We start from the raw sequence: 14008 nt of genomic DNA on the forward strand, positions 1-14008 counted from the left end.
GCAAGGAAGTACTGCGATTACACGAATTGACTGCGGGAGAGTTAAGAATAATGCCGAAAAGCAACAAACGACATTTTATCATAATTTTACGGGGACTTGAACGCGAGAGTATCTCGAAAATCACAGAGAATTTAGTTTCCGGTTTAAAACAATTAAAATCATTTATCTTAAAAGGACAAATCAAATCGATTAGTCTTGCAAAAAGTGTCTCGATTAAAAATGTACGATGAGACGATGTGATTGATAAGATTCGAAGCACTCTAAGGGGATCGTAAGTTAAAATAATAATTTGTTAAGGTACTATTACTTATCCAAGTTTAAGCGAGCGCGCAAAGATTATAGAAGAGTCTCATTATTCTGCTATCGGCGGACATAAGGGTGTGAATAAAACTTATAAGCGCATCAAACAAAATTTCTACTGGGAAAATATGAGAATCAATATACAGATGTATATTCAAAAATGTTTGCCGTGTCAATTAAAGAAATATGGTTATCACAAATACGCTGTTCAACCCTTTGAAAAGGTCGCCCTCGTCCTGGTTGGTCCGTTTTCACGAACATATTAACAATACAATGCTGTTTGACTAAATACTCACTCACTAATGCACTTAAGGACGCCACGGCGCGATCGGTCACCGATGCGCTAATAAAACGTTTTATCTGCACTTTTGGCGCTTCTATCGCGATTTTGACTGATAGGTACAAACTTCTTGAGCAGTCTAATGAAACGAGTAGCAAAAAGATTCAGAATAACGCAATTTAAGACGACCGCCTTTCACTCACAGTCAAACGGCTCTCTTAAGAGAAGTCACCATGTACTAAGCGAATATTTGAAACAATTTATCTCGCAAGACGAACAATGGGACTAGTGGCTAGAAATGGCTGCTTTTTCGTATAATACATCCGTACACGAAACGACACAGCACACGCCCTACGAGTTAGTTTTCGGAAGATTGGCTCGCTTCCCGTCGAGAGACTCACTCGAAACAGAGGACAGACTTCCGACTTATGCCGATGATATTATCGAATTAACAACAAGATTGAATAACATTCAAGAAATTGCGCGAGAAAAATTAATAGCAGCCAAATGGCGTGCAAAATATTATTATGACAGAAGTGCTAATCCACAAGATTTTAAGGTTGGCGATTAAATTTGGCTACTCAAAGGAGGAAAAATTCATAAGCTAAAAGACTAGTACAAAGGTCCCTATTTAGTCATAGATACACTGCGTAATGGTAATATTAAGATACAACTAAAAATTAATAAGTATAAAGTAGTGCATATGAATCGCGTACGTATATCACACATTGAACTAGAAAAGACTTAAGTCTAAATTAATTAAATGATATATGTTAAATATAGTTTAAGTATAAAGTATGATCCTATTTTATTCTATTCAAATTAACATAATGCATAATTACAGTATCAGCAATAATCGATTAAACAAGCGAGATAAAGATTTCAGAAAAAAGGAAAAGTAGTAGCAAAGTAACTGGTAAAATCTACGTTTAAAGCAACTAAGCTTAATAAGAAAAAAATATAATCAAAAGGTGAACTCATCTCAAGATACACTGTGATCTGTAAGAGTAGATCAAGGAGCTCAGTAGCACCTTCATAGCGATACTATACATAAATGCTAACGCCCTGATGGCGATTATGTAGAGATATGCGCTTACGCCCCGGTGGCAATGATATGTACATCATACATATGTCACTGATAGGCATAGTTAAGCGAGAATCAGTATTTAGTAAAACTATTTAAAAAAAGATAATAAAAATAAAACAAAAGATTGTTATTAAGAAAAATTTTACAAAAAAGGGTTTTACTTTTAATTACAATATGACTAGAATAAGGACAATTAAGTAAGGAGATAAGCCAAAGGACCGACGAAAGCCACGAAAAGTACAAAATACATGTATGGAGAAAAGTTTCAATATTATTTTATTATAATTATATTGGAGTATAGTGAAATTGAAATACAATATATCGCGTGCCGCAATTGCACTAATATATATTAAAACCATAAAGCGCACGGACAGAGAACAAAATTTTTCCTTTTAACACCAAATCAAGGTTATCATCACGTAAATAAAATGGGCAACGATGCTGGCAAGATTGACCCGATCCGGCAGCAACGAAAGAACCCGAGGCCGATTGTCTACGGCGCTATTGTACGAGATTATCTCGAAAGAAGTATGGCTGCTCTACAAACTCAAAACTTGGAATCCAGCGCTAAACAAACAAAAGAAAATAATTAAAAATTAGTCAAAAGAAGAATTTCATCGAAAGAAGGATAACAAAAATTGTAGAGTTAACTTACGCGATAATTCTCCCATCTGATTTTCTGAAAGGTCTGATCCGAAGCTAAACCACAAATACCGCACTTTCCATGTCTTTTATTTGGGCAGTCGATACAGGGTATATGGCATGGAACCCAAAGATTTGTGGAGAACAACCGTCCGACGGCACGCATAATAGGATAAAAATACTGAAACAAAACAAAAATATATATAAAAGGATTACTAAACTATTATGAAATATGGAATAACAGGAGAAAATAAAAAGAAATAGTAGCACTGCTCACCCTATTTCCTGAGTGAGTGGGATGAACTCTCACTCTAGTTGCCTTCGATTGAGTTTGGTGACATACTACACAAAGCATATCAATCTCTGGACAAGGCCGATGACACCAAGTGGGTTGCTTACCCGCTATACAAGGAATCCTGGGCAAAATTTAAGAAAAGAAAGAAGGAAATTTGAAATATAAGGAAAAAAGGATAAGATCAACAATTGTTTTGTAAGAAGTGATAGTGTGAAGAGTAAATGGAATGTGATGAAATGAGATGGATGGGTGTGTATGTTTTTGTCATGTTTGTGTGTTTTCCAATTTAAAGAAATATGATTTAGCTGTTTGTTTAAAGTGTGATATGGATAGTGTGTTGCGAAGGTGAGATGGTAGGCTGTTTCAGAGCCAGGAAGCACTGATGAAAAATGAGTTCCTCACCGTCTCCGTTCTGAAGGACGGGATGTCCAGGGGGGCCACCTCATCCCTTACAGGCCTGAGCGCGACGTGGAAATCAAAATAGGCTAATAGGTAGATAGGTACGGAGGTGTTGAACATTTTCCGCAGAAAACAGGCCATGAAATATTTCCTACGTCCGGCGGTGGTGAGCCATTGCAACTCACGCCTATAAGGGGAGATGTGCTCGTCCCTCCTTACACCGTAGATATAACGGATCCCCGTGTTGACAAGCCTCTGCAGTCTCAAGTCAAGTTCCTGTGTCAGGTCACAGTAAGCCAGTGAACAGTAATCGATGATGGGAAATAGGAGTGCTTGCACCAAGTGTTGGCGCAACCTGAGGTTAGTGCTCTTCCTAAAAAAATAGAGACGGTACATTAAAGAGTGAGCACGTTTACAAACTTGTGTAACGTGCTCTTTCCACGTGAGTTTAGAGTCTAGCACCAAACCCAGATTACACACCGATGATTCGTAGTCGACCCGGGCTCCCCCTATATTTATATAGGTGTTAGCAGTAGTAGGTAGAGCATTTATATAGGAGGGGGAACCCAGCGCAGAGAGAGAGAGAGAGAGAGAGAGAGAGAGAGAGAGAGATTTTTACCTCGGCGGTCACCCCGTCGCAGATTAAGAAATGAAATTCACAAAAATTGATTGTGAGCGTCAGAGTCTCACCTCAGAACGCTCATCCTAGGGGAAAGGTGTAAATGCTCATTTCCTTTCGCATTTTCGATATATTAAAAACAAATAAGATTAGTTATTATAAAATCAATCAATAGATACCCTTCCTACTAGAATACAGCGTATAATAAGATATAGAAAACTTGACAAATTCAATAATTAATTGAATAAATAAGAATAAGGAACGACAACGTAAGGCAAAGTTAACATGAAAATATAATTAAATCCGAAGTAAAATCAGTAAGGAAAATCAATAATAATAGTAAATTCACGTAAAACAATCAGGATAAAATAAAACACCGATACGCACGCACACATTGCGGCTCTAAAGCGTAGGCACAAGACGAAGCGAAGCACACCAATATGCACGCACAGAAATCGAACGCGAGTCCAGGATTCAAACTGGCGTCCAAAGACTCAAAAATCAAGATTTCGATAGAAGAGCGCACAGCTGCGCAGGCGAGCATGTGTGTGAGTAAGACACGACGACCGCGATACAATACGCGCAAGAATCGTACTCGTGTACGGATTTGACCACGACTCAAACAATTTTATTTTTCTCGGGTTTTCGCGAAAGTAATTTGAGTGAGTGTGTATATGCCTGTAGCACTAAAGTGCAGAGTGTGCGCGCGTCAAGAGTAAGACAAGCTTCTCTGACGTTTTTCTCACGTTGATTCGGTTTGTGTTTTGTTTATCGTAATTAACGAAAGTTAGCGTTACTTTCGCGTGAGAAAGTCTTTTTTTTTAAACTAAATTTCGGAATTCACGCTACATCGACACGTCGACGAGTGTATGCGTGCGTGTAGACAGGTTGCAACTTCGTAGCTTACGTTGTAGCAACGAAAATACAACCTAGGAGCTATCTCTAGTGTGTGTATAAGTGTGACGGTTTCGCGAGCTGCCACAACGTTGTTAGCGATATCGCGCGCAAGATACGCGGCAATAAAAAGCACGGACAAGCATATATCATGGCCAAGAATAAAGATGACGGCAGGTTTAGAGAAAGGCACCAAAAATGGTGCGCGAGTCTGAGCAGCGACGAACGCAAGATAACGCTAGAGTCGTTAAAGTTGCGTCAGGACTGCAGACGTTTCGACCAAGCTGGACGACTACAAAGATAGTTATTAGGCGAGTACGTGCCAGCAGATTTTGTGCCATCCCTTTGTATGTCAGCAGGGAAAGCGCGCACCAAATGAGAAGGGTTGCGCGTGGCGTTCATAGAGCATACGTCCAAAGAAGCCTCAGGACGCTCAAAGTGCTCAGTGTTAGGAGCCAGTGATGACGCTGGCGAGGCACATCCAATAGTACAGTTGCGCTGTGCGATGCAGGGAACTGCTCAGTCGAAACGCAGATTGATTTCAGCACACCGCAGTCTATGGTAGAGACTGAAGTCAACAAATGGGTGCTGAAGCTTTTAAGAGAGGAAGTTAATCGCGTCCTGGAAATGCTGATATTAAAGATCTCAGACGACTATAGGAGCAATGTACGGCGTCTGAAGACACGGCTGGTAGGCGACCATATCGAAAAAGATTTCGTCACCGCTGATGAACTTGGCAGAGACGTCATTCAAGACGAGAAAAACGTAAGGCTGTTTACGTTTTTAGAAATCGCGTTGCCGAGTATCTACAAAACAGTTGTGGTACGAATTGCACAGGATAGCGGATTCGACGGTGCCGACGAAGAGTGCGCACAGACCTTTGAAGAAAGCAGCCGAGATCCAAGACCAGCCGAGAACTGTGAGACAGTTACGTCGAGTATAGACAGCGTTTGGGGGAGGGAGGACTCTCATCATCCGACGGTCGATGAGAAGAAAAAAACAAGTGAAAACGCTGTCATAACCTCAACGATGAGCGAGACGTCACCAACGCTGGATAGCGAAATATCTCTCAATGAAGAGCTCAGTTTAGACACAGAGTCACAGAGGACTTCGGAGCTTTGTTCGTCATGCAATGAGTTGCGTAAGGAAGACTCTAAGACCCTCACGTACACGCGACTTCTAGAGGAAATGCGGAGAATGCGTCACCAGTTACGAGAGTTAGAAGAGAAGGTAAAACGTCTCGAGAAGCCAGAGGCGAGTCAGACGAGAAGTCCACTCGCCGGCGCAGAGCAAAGACGCACGCCAAGGGCTAGGCCAAAGCAGAAGACCGCATCAGCGTCCAGTACTTTGCAGAAAAGCAAAACCAAGCAAATAAATGAAGTACGACGCAATAGCCCGCGTAAGCGCCCCAAAGGTCAGAGCAAAGAGGAAGCGAGGAAAAGCATTCCTTTGTCCAATGGACCACACCTCGTCGAGCGAGTCAAGCGAAGGCGCATAAGTGAACGAAAACCCGCAGTCCAGAAATGCCACTTGCCCCACGAAAAGCAGAAGCCAAGAGTGCAAAATGGCCAATCGCATAAGAGAAAAAACCAGCATAGCGCGAAGGTCGATCAAGCGAACAAGACGACCATCGGCGCACCAAAGCGTGCATGCGAACTTGAGAAGAGATGCTGGATATGCAAGTCACGGACGCATGAAAGGGGAAATTGCTTTGAGCCAGATAATGCAGTCAAGCACATGTCCAAAAGAGCGCGTAAAAGGCTCGAGTGCTGGACCTGTGGACGATTGACGCATTGCTAAACAAGAACTTTACAGACACAGAACACTAAACGGTGCAGGAGGTCTGATTACGAGAGCATTAAGGAGTTAGACTTGACAGCCTAGACCTCAAAGTCCTTCCTGCGCCTGTCTCGACGCACTGAGACGGCGCAAGCTCGTGTAGAGCTACCAGAAAGTTTACCTCGGGATAGAACATCCTTACCCCAGGGGTCATCAGACACGAGGACGAGCTCGCGCTTTGAGCGAGTCCAGGAAAGGAGACGCACCGTAGTCTGATAGTCCTACAAGACCTTACACCTTCTAATGAACAGCGCGAGCAATTCGGACACAAGGCGGATTAAGACCGTAGAAAGGTCAGAGGTGTAAGAGTTTAAATCTGCTAGCTTCGTCCGTAGAACGAGCGTCCAGCGCTGAGAAAAGTGGTACCATGACGCTTGAGCACAATGAGGACGCAAGAATGCGCGAAAAGAAAAGCGTCAATTTCTGCGTTAGCGTCCGAGATTCAACGCACTTCTGGGGCTATTACGCCTCTTCATTACCCAACATGGACGTTCATCTCCGCGAACTGCAGATAACGAGAGACGTACCAACGTTAGACCTCAGCAAGACGTTTGGACTCCTTACGACCAGGGGCAAGTAAGTCAAGCTCGCGTCACAAAAACCTAAGAACGAGACGGATTCAAGGTTTGCCTGGAGTTCAGGCGTGGGTCCGCGAAAAGTTGCATAGAGATGACTACAACGAAGAGAAGTCTAGTCAACGGTAGAGATACTGAGTAGCGCCACCCTATAACCCTTAGAAAACTCGATAAAGAGGGTGAGTGCCACTTGTTGCTGCGCGACAAATTCGAATGCCCGCAGACATAGCCGGACTTCTGGTTCGTCCTCTCTGTCGCGCCAGGCGTTGACGCGCGCACCGCGCTCTTCGCGCGTGGACACCTCTCTGATTCTGGCATGTTGGATCGCCCTGGCGCCTGGAATCAGCGCGCGCCTCGGCGACTTCCCGCTTGGCTTTGGCGCGCTTACGTCGCCCCTCTGCTAGCTGGCGTTCGCAATCCTCGCGCTTTCTGCGCTCCGCAACTTTGCATCGCGCGTCCTCAGCGACGTTGAATGCCGCTCTCCCCTCCTCGAGCAAGTGCGACCATTTGCCGGCACATCGGCAAAAGGCGTCGCCGTGCTTGCGCACCGACTGCGTATACAGCCGGTATGCCTCGCCTTCTAGCCGACGTGTATCCAGCGACGCTTTCAGCGCCTTCACCAGCTTCGTGCACCTTTTTCCTTGGCCCGCCTCTCTTCTTGATCGCAGGGTTTATTCTGACTACGCGCGTCTGTTCGTTACGGACGGTCGGCGATTTCGCTCGCTTCGGACGCAATATCACTTTGTTCACAGACAGAGTTTTGATCGCTTCATAACGGTGCTTCACTAGCACCCGCGTCTACGCTCGCGTCCCTCGGAGGTTGAGCGTCGCTATCTTCTTCGCTCTTCTGCGACTCTTTGTCCGTCGCTGACGAATAGAATGACTTCAGCTGCGCGGCTGGTGCAAGATCTACTTGCTAGCCCATCTCATCGACAAGTCGATAAGTATTGGTGCTGCGTATTCCTACTATTTTATACGGCCCAATATATGGTGGTGCTAACTTCGGGGAGCGTAGGTCCGCTCCAGAAGACATCACGTGATTTCGCCTCATCACAAAGTCTCCGACTTTGTATGACACCGGTTTACGCTTGGCGTTATAGTAGCGCTTCTGGCAATCTCGCGCGTTCTGCGTTCTCTGCGACGCTTGCTCGCGCAGCTGGGATCAATCCCACATGCGATCATGTCATGCATCGATCGCGCGTTGCTGCAACTCTTTTTCTGCGGCGGCGTCCTGCTTCGCTGCAGATGGTTTCCTCGGCTGAGTCCCATACATTAATATGGCTGGACTCACGCCCGTCGAGGAATGAGGTACGGTATTATACCTGAATGCGATGTCGCTCAATCGCTCGTCCCATGTATTATGGTTCTCCTCAATCAGCGCGTGTACCATGTTATTAATGGTGCGGTTTACCCTCTCTACTGGGTTCGCCTGGGGGTGATAAGGTGGCGTCAACTCGTGTCTCACGCTTTGTTCCCTGAGGTATTGATCAATGGCCTTATTTTTGAACTCTCTGCCATTGTCCGACAGGAATACCTCTGGCGCACCGTACCGCAAGAAGACTTGCTCTCTGAGATGCTGCAGGATTGTCTTCGCGTTCGTCCGCTCAATCGGAATGCACTCTATCCAACGGGTGAACAAGTCTTCGAATATGAGAATGTATTTGTTTCCTCGAGCGGTCTTTGGTTTTCCGCCCCATAACATCTCCTGCTATCATCTGCCACAGGCGAGTAATCACTCGTTTTCCCATCAGGCCGCTTTGCGAGCCCTGCTCGACTTTGCATTGCTGACAAACGAAGCATCGTCAAACACAGTCAGCGAAGTCGGTGTATATACCGGGCCAGTAATAGTACATTGCGACGCGCGCACAAGTTTTCGCACGCCTCTGGTGACCGGCTGATGGCTTGTCGTGACACTCTCGCAAGATCTCTGCTCGCTTTTCTTTTGGCACGACGATTTTCCATGCCGTATCGTCATTCATAGACGCTGGCAATTTCTCATCTAGGCAGAAGTAGTACAGCTGCCCGCCATACATTTTTCACAGAGGATCTTTGTTCGGATTTATCTGTATCTCACGGTCCTTTTCGCAGTACTATTTGTCCTGGGTTTTGCTTACCCATCCGACTGCCTCGGCTGGTACTGCGTTTTCTTCGTACAAACGCGACAATGCGTCTGGTACGGCGTTCAGCAGGCATCTTCTATGCTCCACAGTGTAGACGTGGCCCTGCATTTCTAGCAACCATTTTGCTAGGCGTCCGGTGAGATTATGCAAGTTGCATAGCCACCGCAAACTACTGTGGTCCGTGACGACCTCAAATTGATGTCCCTCAATATAAGGTCTGAACTTCCGTATAGCCCAGATGACAGCGAGACATTCTCTCTCTGTGACACTGTAGTTTCTTTCGGCTTCCGACATTGTGCGGCTAGCGAATTCCGAAACCCGCTCTTCTCCGTTGCTTACTTGGAAAAGTACCGCGCCGAGACCGGTGTCACTGGCGTCCGTCTGCAACACGAACTGTGATTCGAAATCTGGGCTTTCACTTGTTGTAAAGCGTCTTGCTGTTCTGTCCCTTACTCGTATTTTCTGCCTTTCTTCGTCAAGCGATGGAGCGGTTCAGCGACGATCCCGAATTCTTGCAAGAATTTACGATACCACGACGCCATTCCTAAGAAACGTCTCAGCTGTTTTAGGTTTTTCGGCGCTGGATACGCCACAATGGGCTGATCACTTCGTCGATCATTTGCTGGAAGGTCGCTCCAGCGTAGGCTAAACCAAACGGCATACGCGTGAATTAGAATAAGCCTAGCCCTTGAACTGTAATGGCCGTCAGAGGTCTCGCCTCCGGTTTTAACGGTATTTGATAGTACGCGATGCTAAGGTCCAACGTCGATATGTACTTCGCTTTCTGCAGTTTACGAAGGATATCATCCATGTTAGGCAATGGATATGCGTCAGCCTTTGACAGCGCATTAACTTTCCGGAAGTCAACGCAAAAACGATATTGCCCATTTGCTTTGTGCGCCATCACTACCGGGCTTGACCAAGCACTGTCAGCAACTCTTGTACTTGTTGATACATCTCCTCCTTCATATTTGGTGAGACGAGATAATACTTCTGTTTTATCGCCTGGCCGATCCAACGTCTATCCCGTGTTCAATAAACTGCGTCCGTTCGATCGTACGGTTGGATTTACGCAGGATGCTGTCCAGCATTCTGTGAATCTGCGCGTGCTCGTCGTCACTGACGTACACGAGTCCAACAGCGGGGATATCTATTACCCCTGCTGTAGCTATCGTAGTTACCTGAAGTTGAACAATCTTTTGCTCCTTCTTCAGATACAGGACGTTTTCATTTGGATCGTGAATTGCGCCGAACAGGCGTCCGAAGTTTGTCCCAACCAAACATTCGTTAGTCGCTTCGGGCATGATCGCCACCGTTGCGTCGCGTTGTACACCCGCGACTTCAAATGGCATTTCTACGAATCCTACGATCGGCGATGTCTGGCCATTTGCACACTGTGCTTGGCGGCCATCGCGTTGTCGCAAAGGTCGACCGCAGGCGCTAGCGATCTGAAGTCCTAACGACCCCATCATTGTCATAGTAGCATCTGGGTCGTAGAGAGCCCTTACTCTGAATCCTCCGATGCCCACTTGTACCCACCAGCGCGACTCGTCTTTATTTTGCGTTCAGACCTTATATTGAGAGATATCAATTTAAGGTCGTCACGAGCGAGGTTGAGAAATAACAAAAAAGCACGTAAAATAATAACTTTGCGACCCGCCGCGACGCTAGGATAATCATATCCGTGTACGCGATTATCGCGAGAAGGTCGCGCACGCCGAATCACCCTCGCACGGATGATACACTCTCGCATTCACTCAATCTCATACACTGCGCGTCTCACAAACCTTCTCAATCTCGTCGACGACGCTCTTGATCCCGGACAGACTGCAAAAACTCAGACGCTGCGCTGGACCGCTAGTCAGGACGAGCGAAGTCGTGAATATCACGTGTTTACGATTTCAGAGCCGAGAGCTATCTGAGCGCGCACCTGAAGGATTAGCCCACGCTCTCTCTCTCTCTCTCTCTCTCTCTCTCTCTCTCTCTCTCTCTCTCTCTCTCTCTCTCTCTCTCTCTCTCTTTCCTATTACCGAATTCGCATGTGTTATCCTATTACCGAATTCGAATATATATATATATATATATCAATTTCGTTATTATTTTAAAATACAATTTATGTGTTATATTAGATAAATATATTAAATATGAAACTAACAATAAGATTTTTGTTTGTGTTCATAAATAATGTATTTAATCAAAACATTGGGATTATACAAAATATAACTACTAACTACTATCGTACTTAGTTATATTTTGTAAAAATACATTACTAAAAGTAAATAAATTCTTTTTTGTTTAAACGTTGCAAATACGTATGTCTAACGCTGTTTCAACGTTGTTAAATTTTTACCTAAATAGTTCACGCAACTTGCATCAACGTTGTTCCAACGTTGTTTTAACGTTGCAAATGCATATATTATTTTAAAAGGTTACACGAATAGACCAACATCCAACGTTATATAAACGTTGATTAAACAATAATGATGCAACGTTGTTGTAACGTTGCTACATTTATATAAAAAAAAAACAAATTAATTAATCATGCTACTTATATTTCACTATCCTGTAATGAAGATAAATATTTATTTTTTAAATATTCTACAAATGTAATTACTTTATCGTGTCACTAGATACATGCAACTTTTTATAGTACAACTGTATTACTTATTTACTAATTTAATCGTTCTCTCGCAATGCATTATATTACTTAGAAAGTTATATAAATATCGCCATAAACATTTTAAACGAAAAATTTTAAGTGAAAACTAAAGTTACAAGACTACAGATGTCGTACCATTGTCATATTTGCATTAATTTTACACAAGTTTTCCTTGCGCCTGTACATAACATAATCCGCTAGATGGCTAGTCGTATCTACCAATATTCAGAAACTGATGCTGTTACAATTCAATTTTCTTGTCTGATACTGTTACAAGTCAATTTTCTTTGTTTATCCGTATAGAAATATTGAAAATTAACGATTAAATATTGCAATTGTAATATTAACAATTTAATGCAAAGCTTTATACTTTATACTTATAAATTAAATCATTTTTTTCAACAGTGAAGCTTTGAATTAAATTTCACAATCAACGTAGTTTAATATTTTTAAACACTTTTAATTGTAACATTATTTTTGTGTAGTTAACTTATGGTTTTAAATAATATAACAATACATGGTTAATGATATGCTACTTTGACAAAATGGCCGTTTTAAGGTAAGTAATTTAAGCTACATATAAATCAAATTTCAATCATTGTACAATGTACATATAAAGCGTATTCATCTTTTATAGGATGCTAATAATTTATCAATGACTATATACGAAATAGGTTAAACATTCAGACAATAGCAACTTTCGTAATTATTTTTTTTCTTTTTTCTATTTTTTTGATACGTATGAATAAGTGGTATGACTACAAAAGGATTTCTATCTTTCAAACGAAATTTACACACTTTTGCTACAATAGATTCTGCTAGATAAGGTATAAACTGCGCATGTGCACTTTCTTTAACTATTTTGATATGTAATAGATCTGATATGTCTTTAAAATTATCTTTGTGAAAGTGTTCTACAACTTGTAAATTATTTCCAATAATTTGGAGTTGGTTGTTCTCGTCTTTCATAAAATAGTGGCAAAGAAAGTATGTATCGTCCTTTAGTAAAACGCAATTATTATTATTGCGACAATCTACACTTATCGATTCTTTTTTGAAAACGTAAATTTCTTGCATCGGACGATAAATAGACAAATCAAAATTAACATCACTATGTTCATAATCAGATTTAATTTATTTCAATTCTAATCCATTTTAATTTCCAATTTAAGTATTGTTTTTTAATAATATTAATAACATTTAATTCCCAAAAAAGATGAATGTCTTTCAATACACAAATTAAGTATTACAATTAAATACAGTTTAATCATATTCAATTACGCAAACTTTAATGCTTTTTAAATCGCCATTTTGGTGTATACATTCAATCATATTGTATCCAAATTTGATACTGTTTATTTAAATCTCTTTTAATACAGAAAGCTGTCATTGAAGTTAAAACTGTTTTAAACTATTTTAATTACAAACAAATGAATCCCTTTTAATATGCTATTTAATTATTAACATTTAATTCTTTTTTATCCAAATTTTGAACTTCTAGTGTTCATCGCCTTTAATGCATAAAACAAGCATTAAAATCAAAACTACTTTTATCTACTTCAATGACATACAATTTAATACCTTTTAATCTACTATGTAAGGACACTTAATACGTTTTTATTAAGCCCTTTTAATTAATCAATTTTAATACCTAAAAAGGGTATTGAACTCGGATCTACTTTTATCTATTTTTTCCCTTTTAAATTATGTATTATTTTTAAGATTTAGACTTAATTATTTTTAATCCACATTCAATACTACTGGTTTCTATTATTTTGAATATATACAGCAGTTGTTGAAACTGATCATAGATTTATTATCACTTATTTATATTTCAGACCATATAAATATTATTTACATAATTTGTTCCCATGAGCATATTACTATACATAATACAGTTAACTTAATATTTACATAAAACTACATCATGAATTTTTGACACATCAAAATGCAACAATTTAAACGTTGTTATAATTATGGCACAGTTTCTATTGTCAATTTTCATTGTATTTCAATATTATTCGGTAAAGTACATAAGAATTTTTTAGAGTTTACGTCAATAAGTATTGCTTTATTTTTTATTGTACTAAGAGGTAATATAACGAAGATGTTGTCATTCCCAGCTTCAGTCATGTTTACTTCTTTTATGTGATCAATGCCATTGAATGGATTTGTATGTGCTAACTTAAATATTGACAATTCTAAATAACATCGTCTATCATCTAGGGACTTTAATAAGCGTAGAATAGTAGCAAAACGTTCATCGTTGAGTTGAACTATAGTATCATTTGTTTTATTG

General features: G+C 41.4%; 2 protein-coding genes across 3 annotated transcripts; both read right to left on the minus strand.

Moving 5' to 3' along the window:
- Positions 1 to 1921: 1921 nt before the first annotated feature.
- LOC100678453 lies at positions 1922 to 12521 on the minus strand. Of its 2 annotated transcripts, XM_032601224.1 has the most exons (6): positions 12321 to 12498; positions 11845 to 11994; positions 3007 to 3376; positions 2587 to 2725; positions 2323 to 2490; positions 1922 to 2234 (listed from the first exon to the last, which is right to left on the minus strand). In XM_032601224.1, the coding sequence occupies exons 3-6, from the start codon at positions 3048 to 3050 to the stop codon at positions 2169 to 2171; spliced, it is 417 nt and encodes a 138-aa protein (XP_032457115.1). In that variant the 5' UTR covers positions 3051 to 3376; positions 11845 to 11994; positions 12321 to 12498; the 3' UTR covers positions 1922 to 2168. The 2 variants fall into 2 exon arrangements, with proteins under 2 accessions (XP_032457115.1, XP_031779654.1); XM_031923794.2 differs by having other exon boundaries at positions 11845 to 12521.
- LOC107981389 (uncharacterized protein K02A2.6-like) lies at positions 8114 to 8632 on the minus strand. The gene has a single exon (XM_016987232.1). It carries the CDS (start codon positions 8630 to 8632, stop codon positions 8114 to 8116), a length of 519 nt encoding a protein of 172 aa, XP_016842721.1.
- Positions 12522 to 14008: the final 1487 nt, after the last annotated feature.

This window comes from Nasonia vitripennis (assembly GCF_009193385.2).
Source record: "Nasonia vitripennis strain AsymCx chromosome 1 unlocalized genomic scaffold, Nvit_psr_1.1 chr1_random0002, whole genome shotgun sequence".
Lineage (NCBI taxonomy): Eukaryota > Metazoa > Arthropoda > Insecta > Hymenoptera > Pteromalidae > Nasonia > Nasonia vitripennis.

Excerpts from the sequence above, each read along its gene's own strand:
- LOC100678453 (XM_031923794.2), bottom strand. The coding sequence starts at position 3,050 with ATGAGGTGGCCCCCCTGGACATCCCGTCCTTCAGAACGGAGACG. Across the intron at positions 2,491-2,586 it reads CCACTCACTCAGGAAATAGG|TATTTTTATCCTATTATGCG; the intron begins GTGAGCAGTGCT and ends GTTTTGTTTCAG. Across the intron at positions 2,235-2,322 it reads TCAGATGGGAGAATTATCGC|CGCTGGATTCCAAGTTTTGA; the intron begins GTAAGTTAACTC and ends TTGTTTGTTTAG.
- LOC107981389 (XM_016987232.1), bottom strand. The coding sequence starts at position 8,632 with ATGTTATGGGGCGGAAAACCAAAGACCGCTCGAGGAAACAAATACATT.